The sequence below is a fragment of the Sinohyriopsis cumingii genome, chromosome 15, assembly GCF_028554795.1.
Source record: "Sinohyriopsis cumingii isolate HCF-2022 chromosome 15, ASM2855479v2, whole genome shotgun sequence".
Taxonomy (NCBI): Eukaryota; Metazoa; Mollusca; class Bivalvia; order Unionida; family Unionidae; genus Sinohyriopsis; species Sinohyriopsis cumingii.
Genome location: NC_142975.1, coordinates 74246768 through 74259484, shown reverse-complemented (window position 1 = coordinate 74259484; position 12717 = coordinate 74246768). Strand labels below are relative to the sequence as shown.

The following is a 12717-nucleotide window of genomic DNA, read 5'->3' as shown; positions in this document are numbered from 1 at the left end:
GGCATCTCCAGAGGAATCCCTGTGGACAGCCAACTGGGGTTGTGCCACTGACGCAGGAATGATCGTATCTCAGGCATGATCATTATTGTTTGATTGAGGGGACTTGAAAAGGGGGTGCCATTGTGCCAGTAACGTCATTTGTAAGGGATTCATCAAAAGACGCCCAAGCGGGATCAAGTCCGCCGCCGCATTGAATAATCCGAGGAGTTGCAAGAATTCTCTCACTGAAATCCATGTCCTGTTGGAAATGGACTCAACGAGTTCGACGATCTGGATTATGCGAGCGCGAGGAAGCCGCACCAGATTCAGATCGGTGAGAAACTCCATACCCAGATGGACAAAACGCTGGGATGGACAGAGATCGGACTTTTTCCAGTTCACGAGAAAGCCTAGATGATCTAAAAGTGCTAAAAGATCGCTTCTGCCTTTGAGCAGAATAGAACTTACCATATTTTTCTGGAGAATGTCGTCCAAGTACACTGCCATCCCTGTAGATGAAGTCGAGCAGAAGAGGGAGACGACGCAATCCATAACCTTGGTAAAAGCCCAAGGGCTGATGTTCAGGCCAAAGGGTAGGACCTGGAACTGATAAACCGCGTCGCGGTAAGCGAATCGGAGAAATTTCCGTGACGTGGGGTGGATAGGGACGTGAAAATATGCGTCGGTCATATCTAGACTGACGGCATACTCGTCCTGCCGGATGGAAAGATGGATTGATCTTGCCATTTCCATCTTGAATTTTGGTGGTAAAATGAATTGGTTGAGGCGACTCAGGTTGATGATCGGCCTCAACCTGCCTTTTGCCTTCTGGATAAGAAACAGCCTGGAATAAAACCCCGGTGATTGCGTTTTTTTCACAATCTCCACCGCCCGTTTTCTATGAGCGACCGTTATCTCCTGTTGTAGAAAGGTATCCTTTTCCCGATCGGACGGTACGTCCGTGAAGAGGGGAGAGGAGGACAGGGAAGGGGGTTGGATAAATGAAATCCGAAGCCATTCCGAAATGACCTGGATCACCCAATCGTTCTGAGGAAAAAAGGTGGTCCAGTGGTCCTGAAATTGCAGGAGGCAGCCTCCCACAGGTAGGCTGTCCATGGGTGGTGGGGAGGGTATGTCAATTTTTAGAGTTAGGAGGCTTGAAGATGGAGAAACTTTGTTTCTTACCGCCTCTGTATGGTTGCCTCCTAGCTTGATTAGACTGTTGTCTCCTGGCATTGGGTTGGGATCTATACTGCACATTTGATTGTAAGGATCCCTTGTCCCTGGTCCGCCAATCATCCTTCCGCTGTGGCAGGGGCTGATTTTTTCTAAACGCCTGCGAGGGTTGGGTAGCGAGTTGGAGGGGCAGTTCCTGAGCTGCCTGCTTGCAAACTTCTTCAGTTTTTCCTCCAAAGAGTAAAGGCGACCCAAACGGAGTCATCCGTAAAGCCAGAGTATGATGGGGCTTGAGCAACGTGGACCGCAGACATGCGTCACGTCGTATCAGGTCTAAGTTGGCAGAAGCAGTCAACGCATTAGCCATGGAATGGTGAGCTGCCCTGTTAATAACTCTAGCAATTCTGTGAGTCCGAAAATGGCTAATGAAGCCAAGTCTAACATTGAAGACGTAGCGACTACATTCCGGACTAGCTTTGATGTGGCATGGAACACATTTTTGTCCACTCTGTAAAACAGTGGAGTGGACATGTGAACTGCTGCCATATTTTTGTCCAGGGCCGGAAGATCTGTACTGAAGGCGTCTGAATGAGTTTTGTACCAGCGACACGAGAACGTCGCTGGTACTTGGCTTTCTGAAAAGAACGCCTTAGCATTCCCCAGATCACCTATTCATCCTGATAGACGATCATTGATCTCCTTAATTTTTGCTGATTGGGGAAGGAGCCGGAAGGACGGTGTCTCTTCCTCCCTGTGAAGATCTACAGACGCCTTAACTTTGTAGTCTTGAGTGGCGGTAGGAGGTGGAGGGCATTCTGAAGTTGCCAACACCCTATAAATTTCTTCCACTGCCTCCTTGAAGCCAAACTCAGTCCGATCCATGGTTGGATCTGTGTACAGCTGATTTGCAGGAGTTTCGTCACCCTCATTGTGTGCCGAGTCGTGTTCTGGAATAGCTTGCATTTCTGGATAGAGCATACCAGGTGGCATAGATGACGTGATTCCGTCATCCTTGACACTGTCACTAACTCTCCCTTGTGGATAAGCCGTGAACATATGGACGGCTGGCCCTGCCGGCTGATTTGTCTGGCTTGTGGTCAGCCTGAATGTTGGCGACAGTCCTGCTATCACTGGTACCGGCTGCTCCAATGGTCTGGCTGAATGGACAGATTTCTCACTAAAATCTCCGCCATAGTATTGGTATGTTGCCGGCAGTACAGCTTGATGGATGGATTTATCACTAAGATCCCCGTAAGTCATATCTGGTCGGACCATTTTAGCAATAGGGTCCCCATGCTGGGACAGCTGGACAGCCGGTGACGTAGAGGTTGTATAATGAAATGGATCCGATGGATCCGGTAAAAACCCCATGCGTCCTGACTTACAGGCCTGAAGGCCATGCTCGGACATGCAAGGGGACTTACGCCCACTGGGCAGCCTAAAATTGGGGGAACATTCCCCCAAAGAGTCAGAAAAAGCTGTGGAAGCAAGCGAGGGAAATAAGGGTAATATCTGGCCTGATGTCAATAGCTGCGTCGTCATTTCCTGGACCAAACGACGCATCTGTTCAAAGGTGGACTGTTGTACCCTGTCAACATTATTTTCCTCCATTGCCGCTGATGTTACTGTGGCTGACGTTTGCAAACGACAAACTTTAGGTGGAGGGGGGACCCCAACGTCCCCCACAAGACTCGCAATGGAGGCTGTCTTCGGATGTACACTGAGGACATCAATTCTATCTTTCTTCGACTTATTCCGTCTATCGACTTATTCCGTCTATCCCTCCCTTTTGCTGCCTTCTGGACTACATCAGCCCACATTTGCTCTGTCCAAGTATTACACACGCTGCATGGTATAGATGATGTACACTTGGTACATACAATACAAGAGTCATGGCTGTCTTCTTTTGCTTTGAACTTTTTGCATTTCATGCATTTGGTTGACATTTCTACTGAAACGACACAAGAAAAGAAAACAATGCACAAATTAGCAATTCAGCATGTTATTAATTCGCTAATACCACAACCGTTACTAACGGAGTAAGCGAAATTAGTCAGTGTCGCGTTAACTCTTAACTGACAACACGAGTTCAGCGATAGCGTGTGTAACATGGTCTTCAGTAGACGAAATCCGTAAGGGTGACAAAGTCACTCAATTTTGAAAAAAATTGTTAAAATAATGTATACAACCTGTAGAAGAATGATTGTCCAACGCAATAAATCCAAATTTAACTTTGGATGGTCCAATTTAATGCTAAGATGGCTTGGATTGTTTGGAGGTATAATGTACGTGTTATCAGTACAAGCAAAGCTTAAAAACTAGTGACACCTGGCGGTGGCAAGTGAAGGTAAGGGGCAAGAGTTATTGCCCTTTGGTCTATATGAGATAGACAGAAAAGATGACTTTTCGTCTTATAGTAGGGCTGGATTCGAGAGGTAGCAGGCTTATATCCCTAATGTTAATGTGATCGGGGAATGTATTTGAAGGAGAAACAAAGTAACTCAATGTATGCCATATTCCAAACTAAATACACAAGAACAGATTCATCATTACACAACAATATTATTAATGAGCACATAAATCTGCCCAGATAAATTTGAACTTAGTCGTGCGCTAGACATAAGTTGTGAAAGAAAATGGCATTTTGGTCTGCTTAAAATTTAGATTCATATTGTGAATGAATGCGCATTGCAACAACTTTTCCATTTGATATGGAATGAATAGATTTTGGTATTTTTGTTGATTCTACAAAATTTCGTGATTATGGACTTAATTCATCTGTGCAAATTCAACATGAAATACACTGGATTGAAATAGTGAGGGAGAAGCGTGTTGACATCTGCAAGTGTGTTTCTCTTCTGCCACTGAATGTTTGAAATCATAATGTGGGATAAATATGAAGTCTTTCAATTGCAATTATCAAAAAGATGCATAGGAATTTAATGTTTATTTCATTTTGAGTGCAGTAAGGAGGATGTAATTGCACTTGGAACATAGTCGAAATTACAGTACAATTTTAAAATGTGTTATAGTCTGACTATACATCCCTGTTTGTTTGTAACCCCTCCCGATTTCAAAAATGAAAATGGTTAATGTGATAAAAGGTGCACAGAACTAAGTCAATTGAATCACTGATTTATAATTTATAACCTGTGACCAGAATGGTACTAATACTGGCATCCCCTGCACCTTTCATACTTAACGGACTTTCCATTCTAACATGGCGCCATATTGCATACACTATGGGCTACTTTATTTCCATCAGACAACATAATGACACAGTTCATCCTATTCAGTAACTGCCGGATAATTCTGTAACTTACCATAACGTTGAGAACTAGGAATTATATTCCTTTGCACACATGAACATAGAAATTAAACTGCTTGTTAAATCCATGTGAAAAGCAAATCTGTTGTGGTCATTCTTTTCCTTCGCTTGATTTGACATTGTAAATATCAGAAGCAGACAACATATGTATGTACATCTGTAGTCATGCACACACCCCTTTGCTGAAAATGAACTTGTCCTGGAACAGGAAATGGATCTCGAGCATGTTCATCTCTTACATTGAAAATTTCTGTTAGGCATGAAATGTGCACATGATGACAGTGTTAAGGCCAATCTACTCAATGGCAGGTTAGAAATTATATATCAATGAATGAATTAACGAAGTTTCTTGCACTTTTTATCAAATTAAAAGTTTCCATTACTGAAATCTGTAGGGGGAACAAACGGGTGGCAAAGTCAGACTATAATCAAGCTTGAGAACCCATGACATGGCTCATGTAATTCAGACTTGTAGAACTAGGAAAGGAAATTCAGGATGTAAAACTGTAAGTATATTTTTTGACGTTCTTATTACCAGCTAAAGAAGAAAGTTTATTCCTTGTCACTAGCGTGTTATTTATAGGTATCCAGCAATTTTATGAAATCTGGCATCTCCCACCTAAATCCAAAACATTGTATCAAAAAAATTACTGCAGAATGTAGCAAAGCAGCTGGTATGTGGCAGTCCAAAAAACATCTGCTTTAGTTCATTCAGAAACAAATGTAATCAACCAAAACTTAAACTGCCTTCTAAGTGAGTGCACATGATTTGTTAACAAAAAGTGCTGGCCATCTGTGTCTGTTGTTTGTTTACAATAGAAAGTAGTTCCTTTATGAGTGCAATATGAAGTTGCGCGCGAGTTCAGTATTGTAAAATACTGAATGATTCTGACAATGCAAAGTTAACAGAGAAAAAAATGAAAAAATAATAATATATTATATACCCACCAAGTGTTTACTAGTCCTAGAGCGGACTCTGGAGATTACTGACAAATGGATCCCAATGGTCTGGATCTTGATCAAAGAATGTACTCTTAACTAAAGCCAGTGTGCAGAAACCATTATTTTTGTATCAGACATACCATGACTGTGACCTCTAAACTCTTGCCCCTACATCTATAGGTTGCCAAAGCTGGGTCAAGGAAAAGTTATTCTGCAAAACTTATTAATTTAAGTCCCAATAGCCTTGACCTTTTGACCACAAAATCAATAGACCTCTTGCATGCTTAAAGTGCAAGCCCTCCACAAATTTTGGTCAACTTATTTCTTGAACTAAAGTTAATATGCAAAAAAACCATTTTTTTTTATTTCACTCAGTTATTTTGACCTTTAACATTCTGACCCCAAATTAATAGGCTTTTTCTTACCTAATTGCTAGTCATCCATAAAATTTAGTTCAAGGTCAGTGTTGTAGAACTAAAGTTACTGTACAGAAACCACATTTCTCATTTCAGTCACAGTGACCATGATCTGTTAACCCCCTAATCGACATGCTTCTTTCTGACTCCAAGTGCAAGCTATCCACTGTATTTTCTCCAGGGTAGTTAATGTGTTTCTGACCCCAAAATCAGTAAGCTTATTCCTTACCCAAAGTGCTAGCTATCCATTAAGTTTGATCCAGGTATGTGATGTAGAACTACTGTGACTGTGCAAACACTAATATTGACCTTGACCACTGGTCCCTGAATTCAATAGGCTTGTGGTTTATCCTAAGTACAAGCAATTCACAAATTTTGGTTAAGGTCTGCAATGTAGAAATAATGTTACAGTGCTGAAACCATTTTTCTTTCTTCAGTCACACTGATCTTAACTGAAGTTCTCAAGCATAATAGGAAAAGTTAACGGACAGAGAGACTAGGTCATAGCTTAATATTCAGCATAAATAGTGGAAGTATATACATAATTGTGCATTGTAGTGAATCCATCATTAATCCTATTCCAAAGTTTAGTCTTTATCTGTAACAAAAAGTGTAGTTGTGTAAGATTATTTATACAAATTACCTGTAAATCAGTTACTGCTAGTCACTCAGTGATCACAGTGACCACAGTGGAACACTGACCAAAAATGACAGTTATTATGCACACCCATCCTGCATGTTTACCAGTCTTCACTGATAGAACTCTAACACCGAAACAAATTCCTTTGATTATATAAGCTATGAATCAGAATCACTTATGAAATAATTGTACTGACAAAATCTGAAAAACAGACACTCCCCCTTACAATATCAAAAATGATTCTTGCATATCTACAATATTACAACTCAAAATACGGAGTCAGCTACTTGTCCTGCAGGGCAAATGATTTGGAACTTTTACTTGTCCTGTCATTCAAATGACTTGGGCTTTTACTTTATCAATTTTACTCATCCTACACTGCACATAATATTGAGTCTACTTAAAATGCCACTTGTCCAATCACTCAAAAACACAAGTCGATAAATTTCATTTTTGAGCTCTAAAAACTGAAACCTTTTCATATGTACCAACACTAAAATGGCCATCAAGAAAAAGGAGTAAGATGACATGTACGTTTTCACTTGCTGATAGAATTATAACTTTATTTAACGATCACTGTCTTCTCTGTACATAAGTATACTTACATTTCCTTTTCAGCATTGATAGTTTTGACATAGCTGACATACTTGTGCCCATATGGATCCTGTAATGGACAGGAATATAATATCAGGCAAATACAATATGTGGAATAAATAGCAGGAATTGAAAGATTACAAAGACAGAAAAGTGTTTTCCTGTTTTTTTTTTTATCTTGTAATATGCTTCCCCATCAATATATCAGTATTGCACTCCAAAAATACAAAGCCCACCGTTATAACAATGTTCCTGTCTATATGGCAGGTATAATCATGGATCCCATTTCATTATGTTGCAGTGAATACATGTCATTATAAGGCAGGATACTCTATAGCTCCCATGGAAAGCAATAAAATGGAGTTCTGTACTAAAAGAAACTAATTTTATTTTTAGTAAAGTGTGTTTCTCTGCTAATACTTAACCAATCATAATTCAGCCCTTCCAGATAAAACTTTTTAGCTAAAAGTACTAAAAGTTATCTGCCCTGTGGTGGTCAGGTAGAGTGATCTCCCCTTGAGATAAGGCTTGACAGCAAAACCCATGAGAAGATTCTATCTGTTAGGGATTGGCTACGGAAAGGGAAAATTTTCCTTAACTCCAGCGAAGTCATGAAGCTGAATCCAGGGCCTCCCTTGGAAATATTTTTCTCTGTGCCATGAAATTTGCCAAATTAAAAAATTTGAAGCCACTTTTCTGCCAAAGGAACCATTTTATGTCATGATGCAGGGAATTAAATATATGTGTAATATTATATTGGTCCTATCTTTAATCATTATAAACATGACAATAAAACAGTTTTTACGTGTTTTTATTATATTCAAAAGCACAAGAATAATTATTAATAAATATAACAATACAGTGTGACCCTGCTATAGCATGCTCCGTTATAAAATGAATTCAGATACAATGCGGTCATGGTGTGGCTCACGAAATTTCACATACATGTATTTTACACAAAAAATTCTTTCTTAAAAATATGAAGAAAAAAAATGTAAAACCTTTATTATCATTTTGGGGAAGAGATCGCGTATGAATAATACAAGACAATCGTGGCATGGCTCCTGAAATTTTGTATGTATTTTTCTTGTACACAAAAAAGTAGTTTTTTCTTCTTAAAATTATGAAAAAAAATGCATAAAAAGTTTCTTCTGGGATCATGTAGGTCTTCGCCTTGATTGTTTTTCCTTACTGGCAGCAAAACATACAATGTGGTGATTTTTTATTATTGGCGACGTTGTTGGCTGTTTAAACTTTTATATACAACCATTGGTTTGGAGTGCAAAAATTCAGAGGCCCCATGAAAGGAAGATACAAACTGGATATAAAATGTACGGAAATTTAAATATTGTTACATAAACAAAATTCTTTGTCCATATTGACAAAATATCTAAACAGTGCATTGTTATATTATAATCCACTTATCATGACATCCAGCATGAGAACTTATGTTGTGAAATATCCGCTTTTTTGTTTTTGACATTTCTGGTAATGGAGATCAACCGGATGAAGCATTATCTTATAATCTATCTTTCATCGGCTTTTCAGCTACTCGCTAGTAATTAATATATTTACAAAGACTGACATTTGTATGTGGATGGTCAGTAAAATTCCTCTTCTTTTCACTCAGAATTAAATCCTTCAGAACACTCACATTTTCTGTTAAAATCCCTGTCATAAGAACACCTGCTTCTCTATCGTCCATTGACCCTTTGTTAATTTTCAGACACATGCATGGAAGGCAGCATCACGCTGCTACCACAAATGTAAAAAAAAATAATCTTACTTATTGGTTTATTCAATAGGCATGGAGGGACAGTAACTAGAATAGACCAAATGACAGCCAATTCCTTTTTAAAAATGTACCCAGATAAAATAGTTTGCTGAAATTTCAAAGGAAACATTACCTTTGAAGCACCGATTGTTATGAAAACGTGCTCAGCAAATGCAGAAGAAAAAAAACGGTCTCAATCATACAATACAATTATTTGATGTTGCCGCCGCAATAAGAAATGGGCATTTGTTTGGTTCTCCAAAGCTGTCCTTTAGCGGTAACTTCAGTAACGCATGCACCCTTCATCAAAGAAAGCTGACTACAATCTTTCAATAAAAACAAAGAACTTTCCATCAAAGGAAGTCAGTACCAGACTGCCATGAAAGTTTTCTTTTTGTAGGGAAAAAGTTTATGCTTACAAACTCTACCAATGATGGTTTTAAACGCAAACTAACTTTTACCAGCTTGGGACCTATTGAAAAGTAAATGTGCTTTGTCATTCGATTTCGTGATTGTGCTACATTTTCCACTGAATTCATTCCAATATGACCTGTGGCAAAATTATTGAATATTTTAAAACTGTGTGTGTGCATATTTTTGATGGAATCACTTGTATTGTGGATTCAACGTATATGATGAGGTTCGCGGGTGAGTACACGGTGTTGATAGTATTCATGCTAAACATTAGACATGTATATATAAACAGTATTCACGTATATGTACCAATTTGTGGTTCTCTAAATAAAATAAACTATTATGTATGTCTTCTCTGTGTTTACTACAGGTGTATTTCTCATTTAATATGCATTGATTTAAGATGGTAACTGTGCCAGTGAAGCACATATTTTACTGCCTGCATTTATTACCTACCCCCTCTCCCCACATTTTTTTTTGGGTACATGCATAATTTTCTTCAGCTAACTGACCTGGTTGCTTATAACACAGTTTGGTCTATAACGTAGTCGGGTCCTATGGCTCCCAACTATAGCGGGGTCACATGGTACCATTATATACTTGTTAAGTTCAATGTATAGCATATGAAAAGCAAGAATTAATAAGAATATTTCTTTATAACTTATAATACAAAAAACTACTTAGTCACTGACACTTCATCAATATCTGCCTCCTTCTTTTTCCAAGACCATTTCTTAAATGCCTTCAGGAAATCAAAATTCTCAACAATGGGCCCATCTCATTACATTTTTCAGAGTAGATATACCCATAGAATTTTGTAAGATTGTTTTGATCTGATTCTGCTGACTGGACCCCCTCTCACAGTCTGCTGTAGAAATAGGGGCAAAAAGTAACCTGGTAGCTGCCTTAGATGCAGCTTGATATAAATCTTTGTTTTTTCAAAGCTAGTTTACCCATAATCTTTGTGCTTGATACAGACTTATTTTATAACATAAATTTTTATTTTTCATTGATACAAGTGAGTCGTACCCTTTACAGTCAATGACTGGCATCCTTGTAGTGGCATCCTGTGTTACTCAGTTAAGTTCAGACCACAAAAATGTGTTATCTAAGTTAATAATCCATAAAACACTAAGCAGTCCCATGTGTGTCTCACACTCACAGCTTGCAATAAACATAAATTAACATGTGCAAATGACACTGAATATTTTTGCTGACCTGTCCAACAATAAATTATATCCTGCAACCATTCCATATTTCCTACTTAATTACATTTAATTGCTTTTCAAAACTAACTGACAGCTTGCAGTTAGCTGCAATCATGTTCGAATAATGTCTTATTCATCATCTACCGATATAATCTACTGACTGCCAAAGATAGTGAAAACACATATAAAGTAACCTGAGTCACTTATATCAATTAAAAACTAAAAAATTACTTTATAAAAATTTGTCACCAGCAACTTTTGGCAGTCAGTAAACAGTAGCGCCACTTTAAAATTCTTTCGCATTTGGCAACACATGCTAAGCCTAGCAGAGGTGCTGGCATCTTATAAAGCTGTCAAACAACCTGGAAAGGTGACTTGTTGTGCCACCACTATAGAACCAACCCTTTGGACACTTTTTGAAAGTCTTTACACCAATCAACAATTCAGAACGAAGTACCCTATGCACTTTCGTATTTCTCCCAAAAACTCAATGCAAAAAGTGCATAAAACACATCGTTTCCTGTGTCCTACTTCAGCCACTAGCATGCCACATCCTAGCCTATCTTGTACTTTTTCTCTTTGCTTAATCATATTTACAATCACACTTGCTCTTGTCATCATCTAACTTCTGAATTTTTTTGTGGCAGCTGTGCACAGGGCCAGACTGAGGCATAAGCTAAACAAGCTACAGAGTAGAGCCTCAGAGTCTGAAGGGGCCTCTCAAAAGCCAGATTTTTAAAAAACTTTTTTTAATAGTTTTATTATAATTTGTATTTAAGTCTTAATTTAACCTGTGATTTTTTTGCATAATATGTTCACTATTATTATCTATGCAACATATTTTATCTAAATTACATAATTTACATTGTTCAGTTGTTACACAGCCTTATTCTTTCTTAACGCATACCAAATAAGGCCTCTACAGTACCCCATAGCTTAGGGCCTCACCATGTCTAATCTGGCCTGGCTGTGCATCGTGCAAAACTACCAATCATATTTTTGAACTTACTACTTTTAGTTGGTTATATACAGCCATTATTGAGGTGATGTACTGTAAAATGCAGCTATGTACAAACATGTATATACTTTACAATGAATGTATACATGTATTAACAATGACATAAATATTAAAACGTAATTCTGTCAAATTCTTGATTGTTCATTCAGTCAGCCAATGTGACGTTTTCCTTCAGGCCATTATTAGTCTGATGTCCTATATCTTTTTTAATCACCTGTACTATAGTAAGCATTTCAGGCCTCTACACCAGGCTAGTTCCATGTGCATGAAGATTGTTTTGACAACAATCACCCTAACTGAGTTCACAAATGGAAAAACAGCAGAATTGTTCACTGCTCCAACAGATCTATGATGACAGGGTTTTAGTTATCTGTCAGTTAGCAGATCTGTGATGACAGGGTTTCAGTGATCTGTCAGTTAGCAGATCTGTGATGACAGGGTTTTAGTGATCTTACAGCAGATCTGTGATGACTGTTTTAGTGATCTGTCAGCAGATCTGTGATGACAGGGTTTTAGTGCTCTGTCAGCAGATCTGTGATGACAGGGTTTTAGTGATCTGTCAGCAGATCTGTGATGACACAGTTTTAGTGATCTGTCATTTAGCAGATCAGCATTTAATTTTAATCCTAACAAAGTCTTTTAGTGAAAACCATATGTTAATATTACCATCCATTTTGGTGTAACTGCAACAGCCATGATTTTCAAGATGGCCACCATGGTGGCCATACTGAATGTACAAGGGTCACCACTGTTAATCAAACAGACCTTGGGAAGAATATGTGTGTAAAGTCTCATGGCAATCCTAAACAGTATTTTACACGAATAGCAATAAAACAACCTGTGCAAACAGATGGAAGATAAGACAAAACATAACTTTTCTGATCTATGATAAGCATATGTTTTTAACATATCAATTTTTTTCCTATCATTGACTATTGCTCTTGTTACTTTACTCTCTACAATCCACTTGTTGGTTCAGGGATGCTGAATAGGCTCAATGCACATTCCTGTGTGTTATACAAGGCAACTAATGGAAATAACCTCTTTATCATGGGATGGATCCTTTTATGGTGCTCCAAAAGAGGAGGTCTTTGACCCATGTTTTGAAAGGGGGGCAGGTTATTTTTATCCTTTACCTTTGTCTCTTACTAAATTTATTTTTGGTTGAAAGATTTGTCTTTCTGGAGGTTTGGCAAGATGCATAACTTCCATTTGAGCTAACTAGCCT

At 38.4% G+C, this 12717-nt stretch overlaps 1 protein-coding gene across 1 annotated transcript in view; it reads right to left on the bottom strand.

Moving 5' to 3' along the window:
- Window positions 1-12717, bottom strand: part of LOC149782079 (polyamine-transporting ATPase 13A3-like) — a 95689-nt gene that overhangs the window by 65968 nt on the left and 17004 nt on the right. The window contains exon 4 of the mRNA XM_089933516.1: window positions 7087-7145. Coding sequence (XP_089789642.1) covers window positions 7087-7145 — 59 coding nt within the window. The remainder of the gene's footprint in view (window positions 1-7086; window positions 7146-12717) is intronic.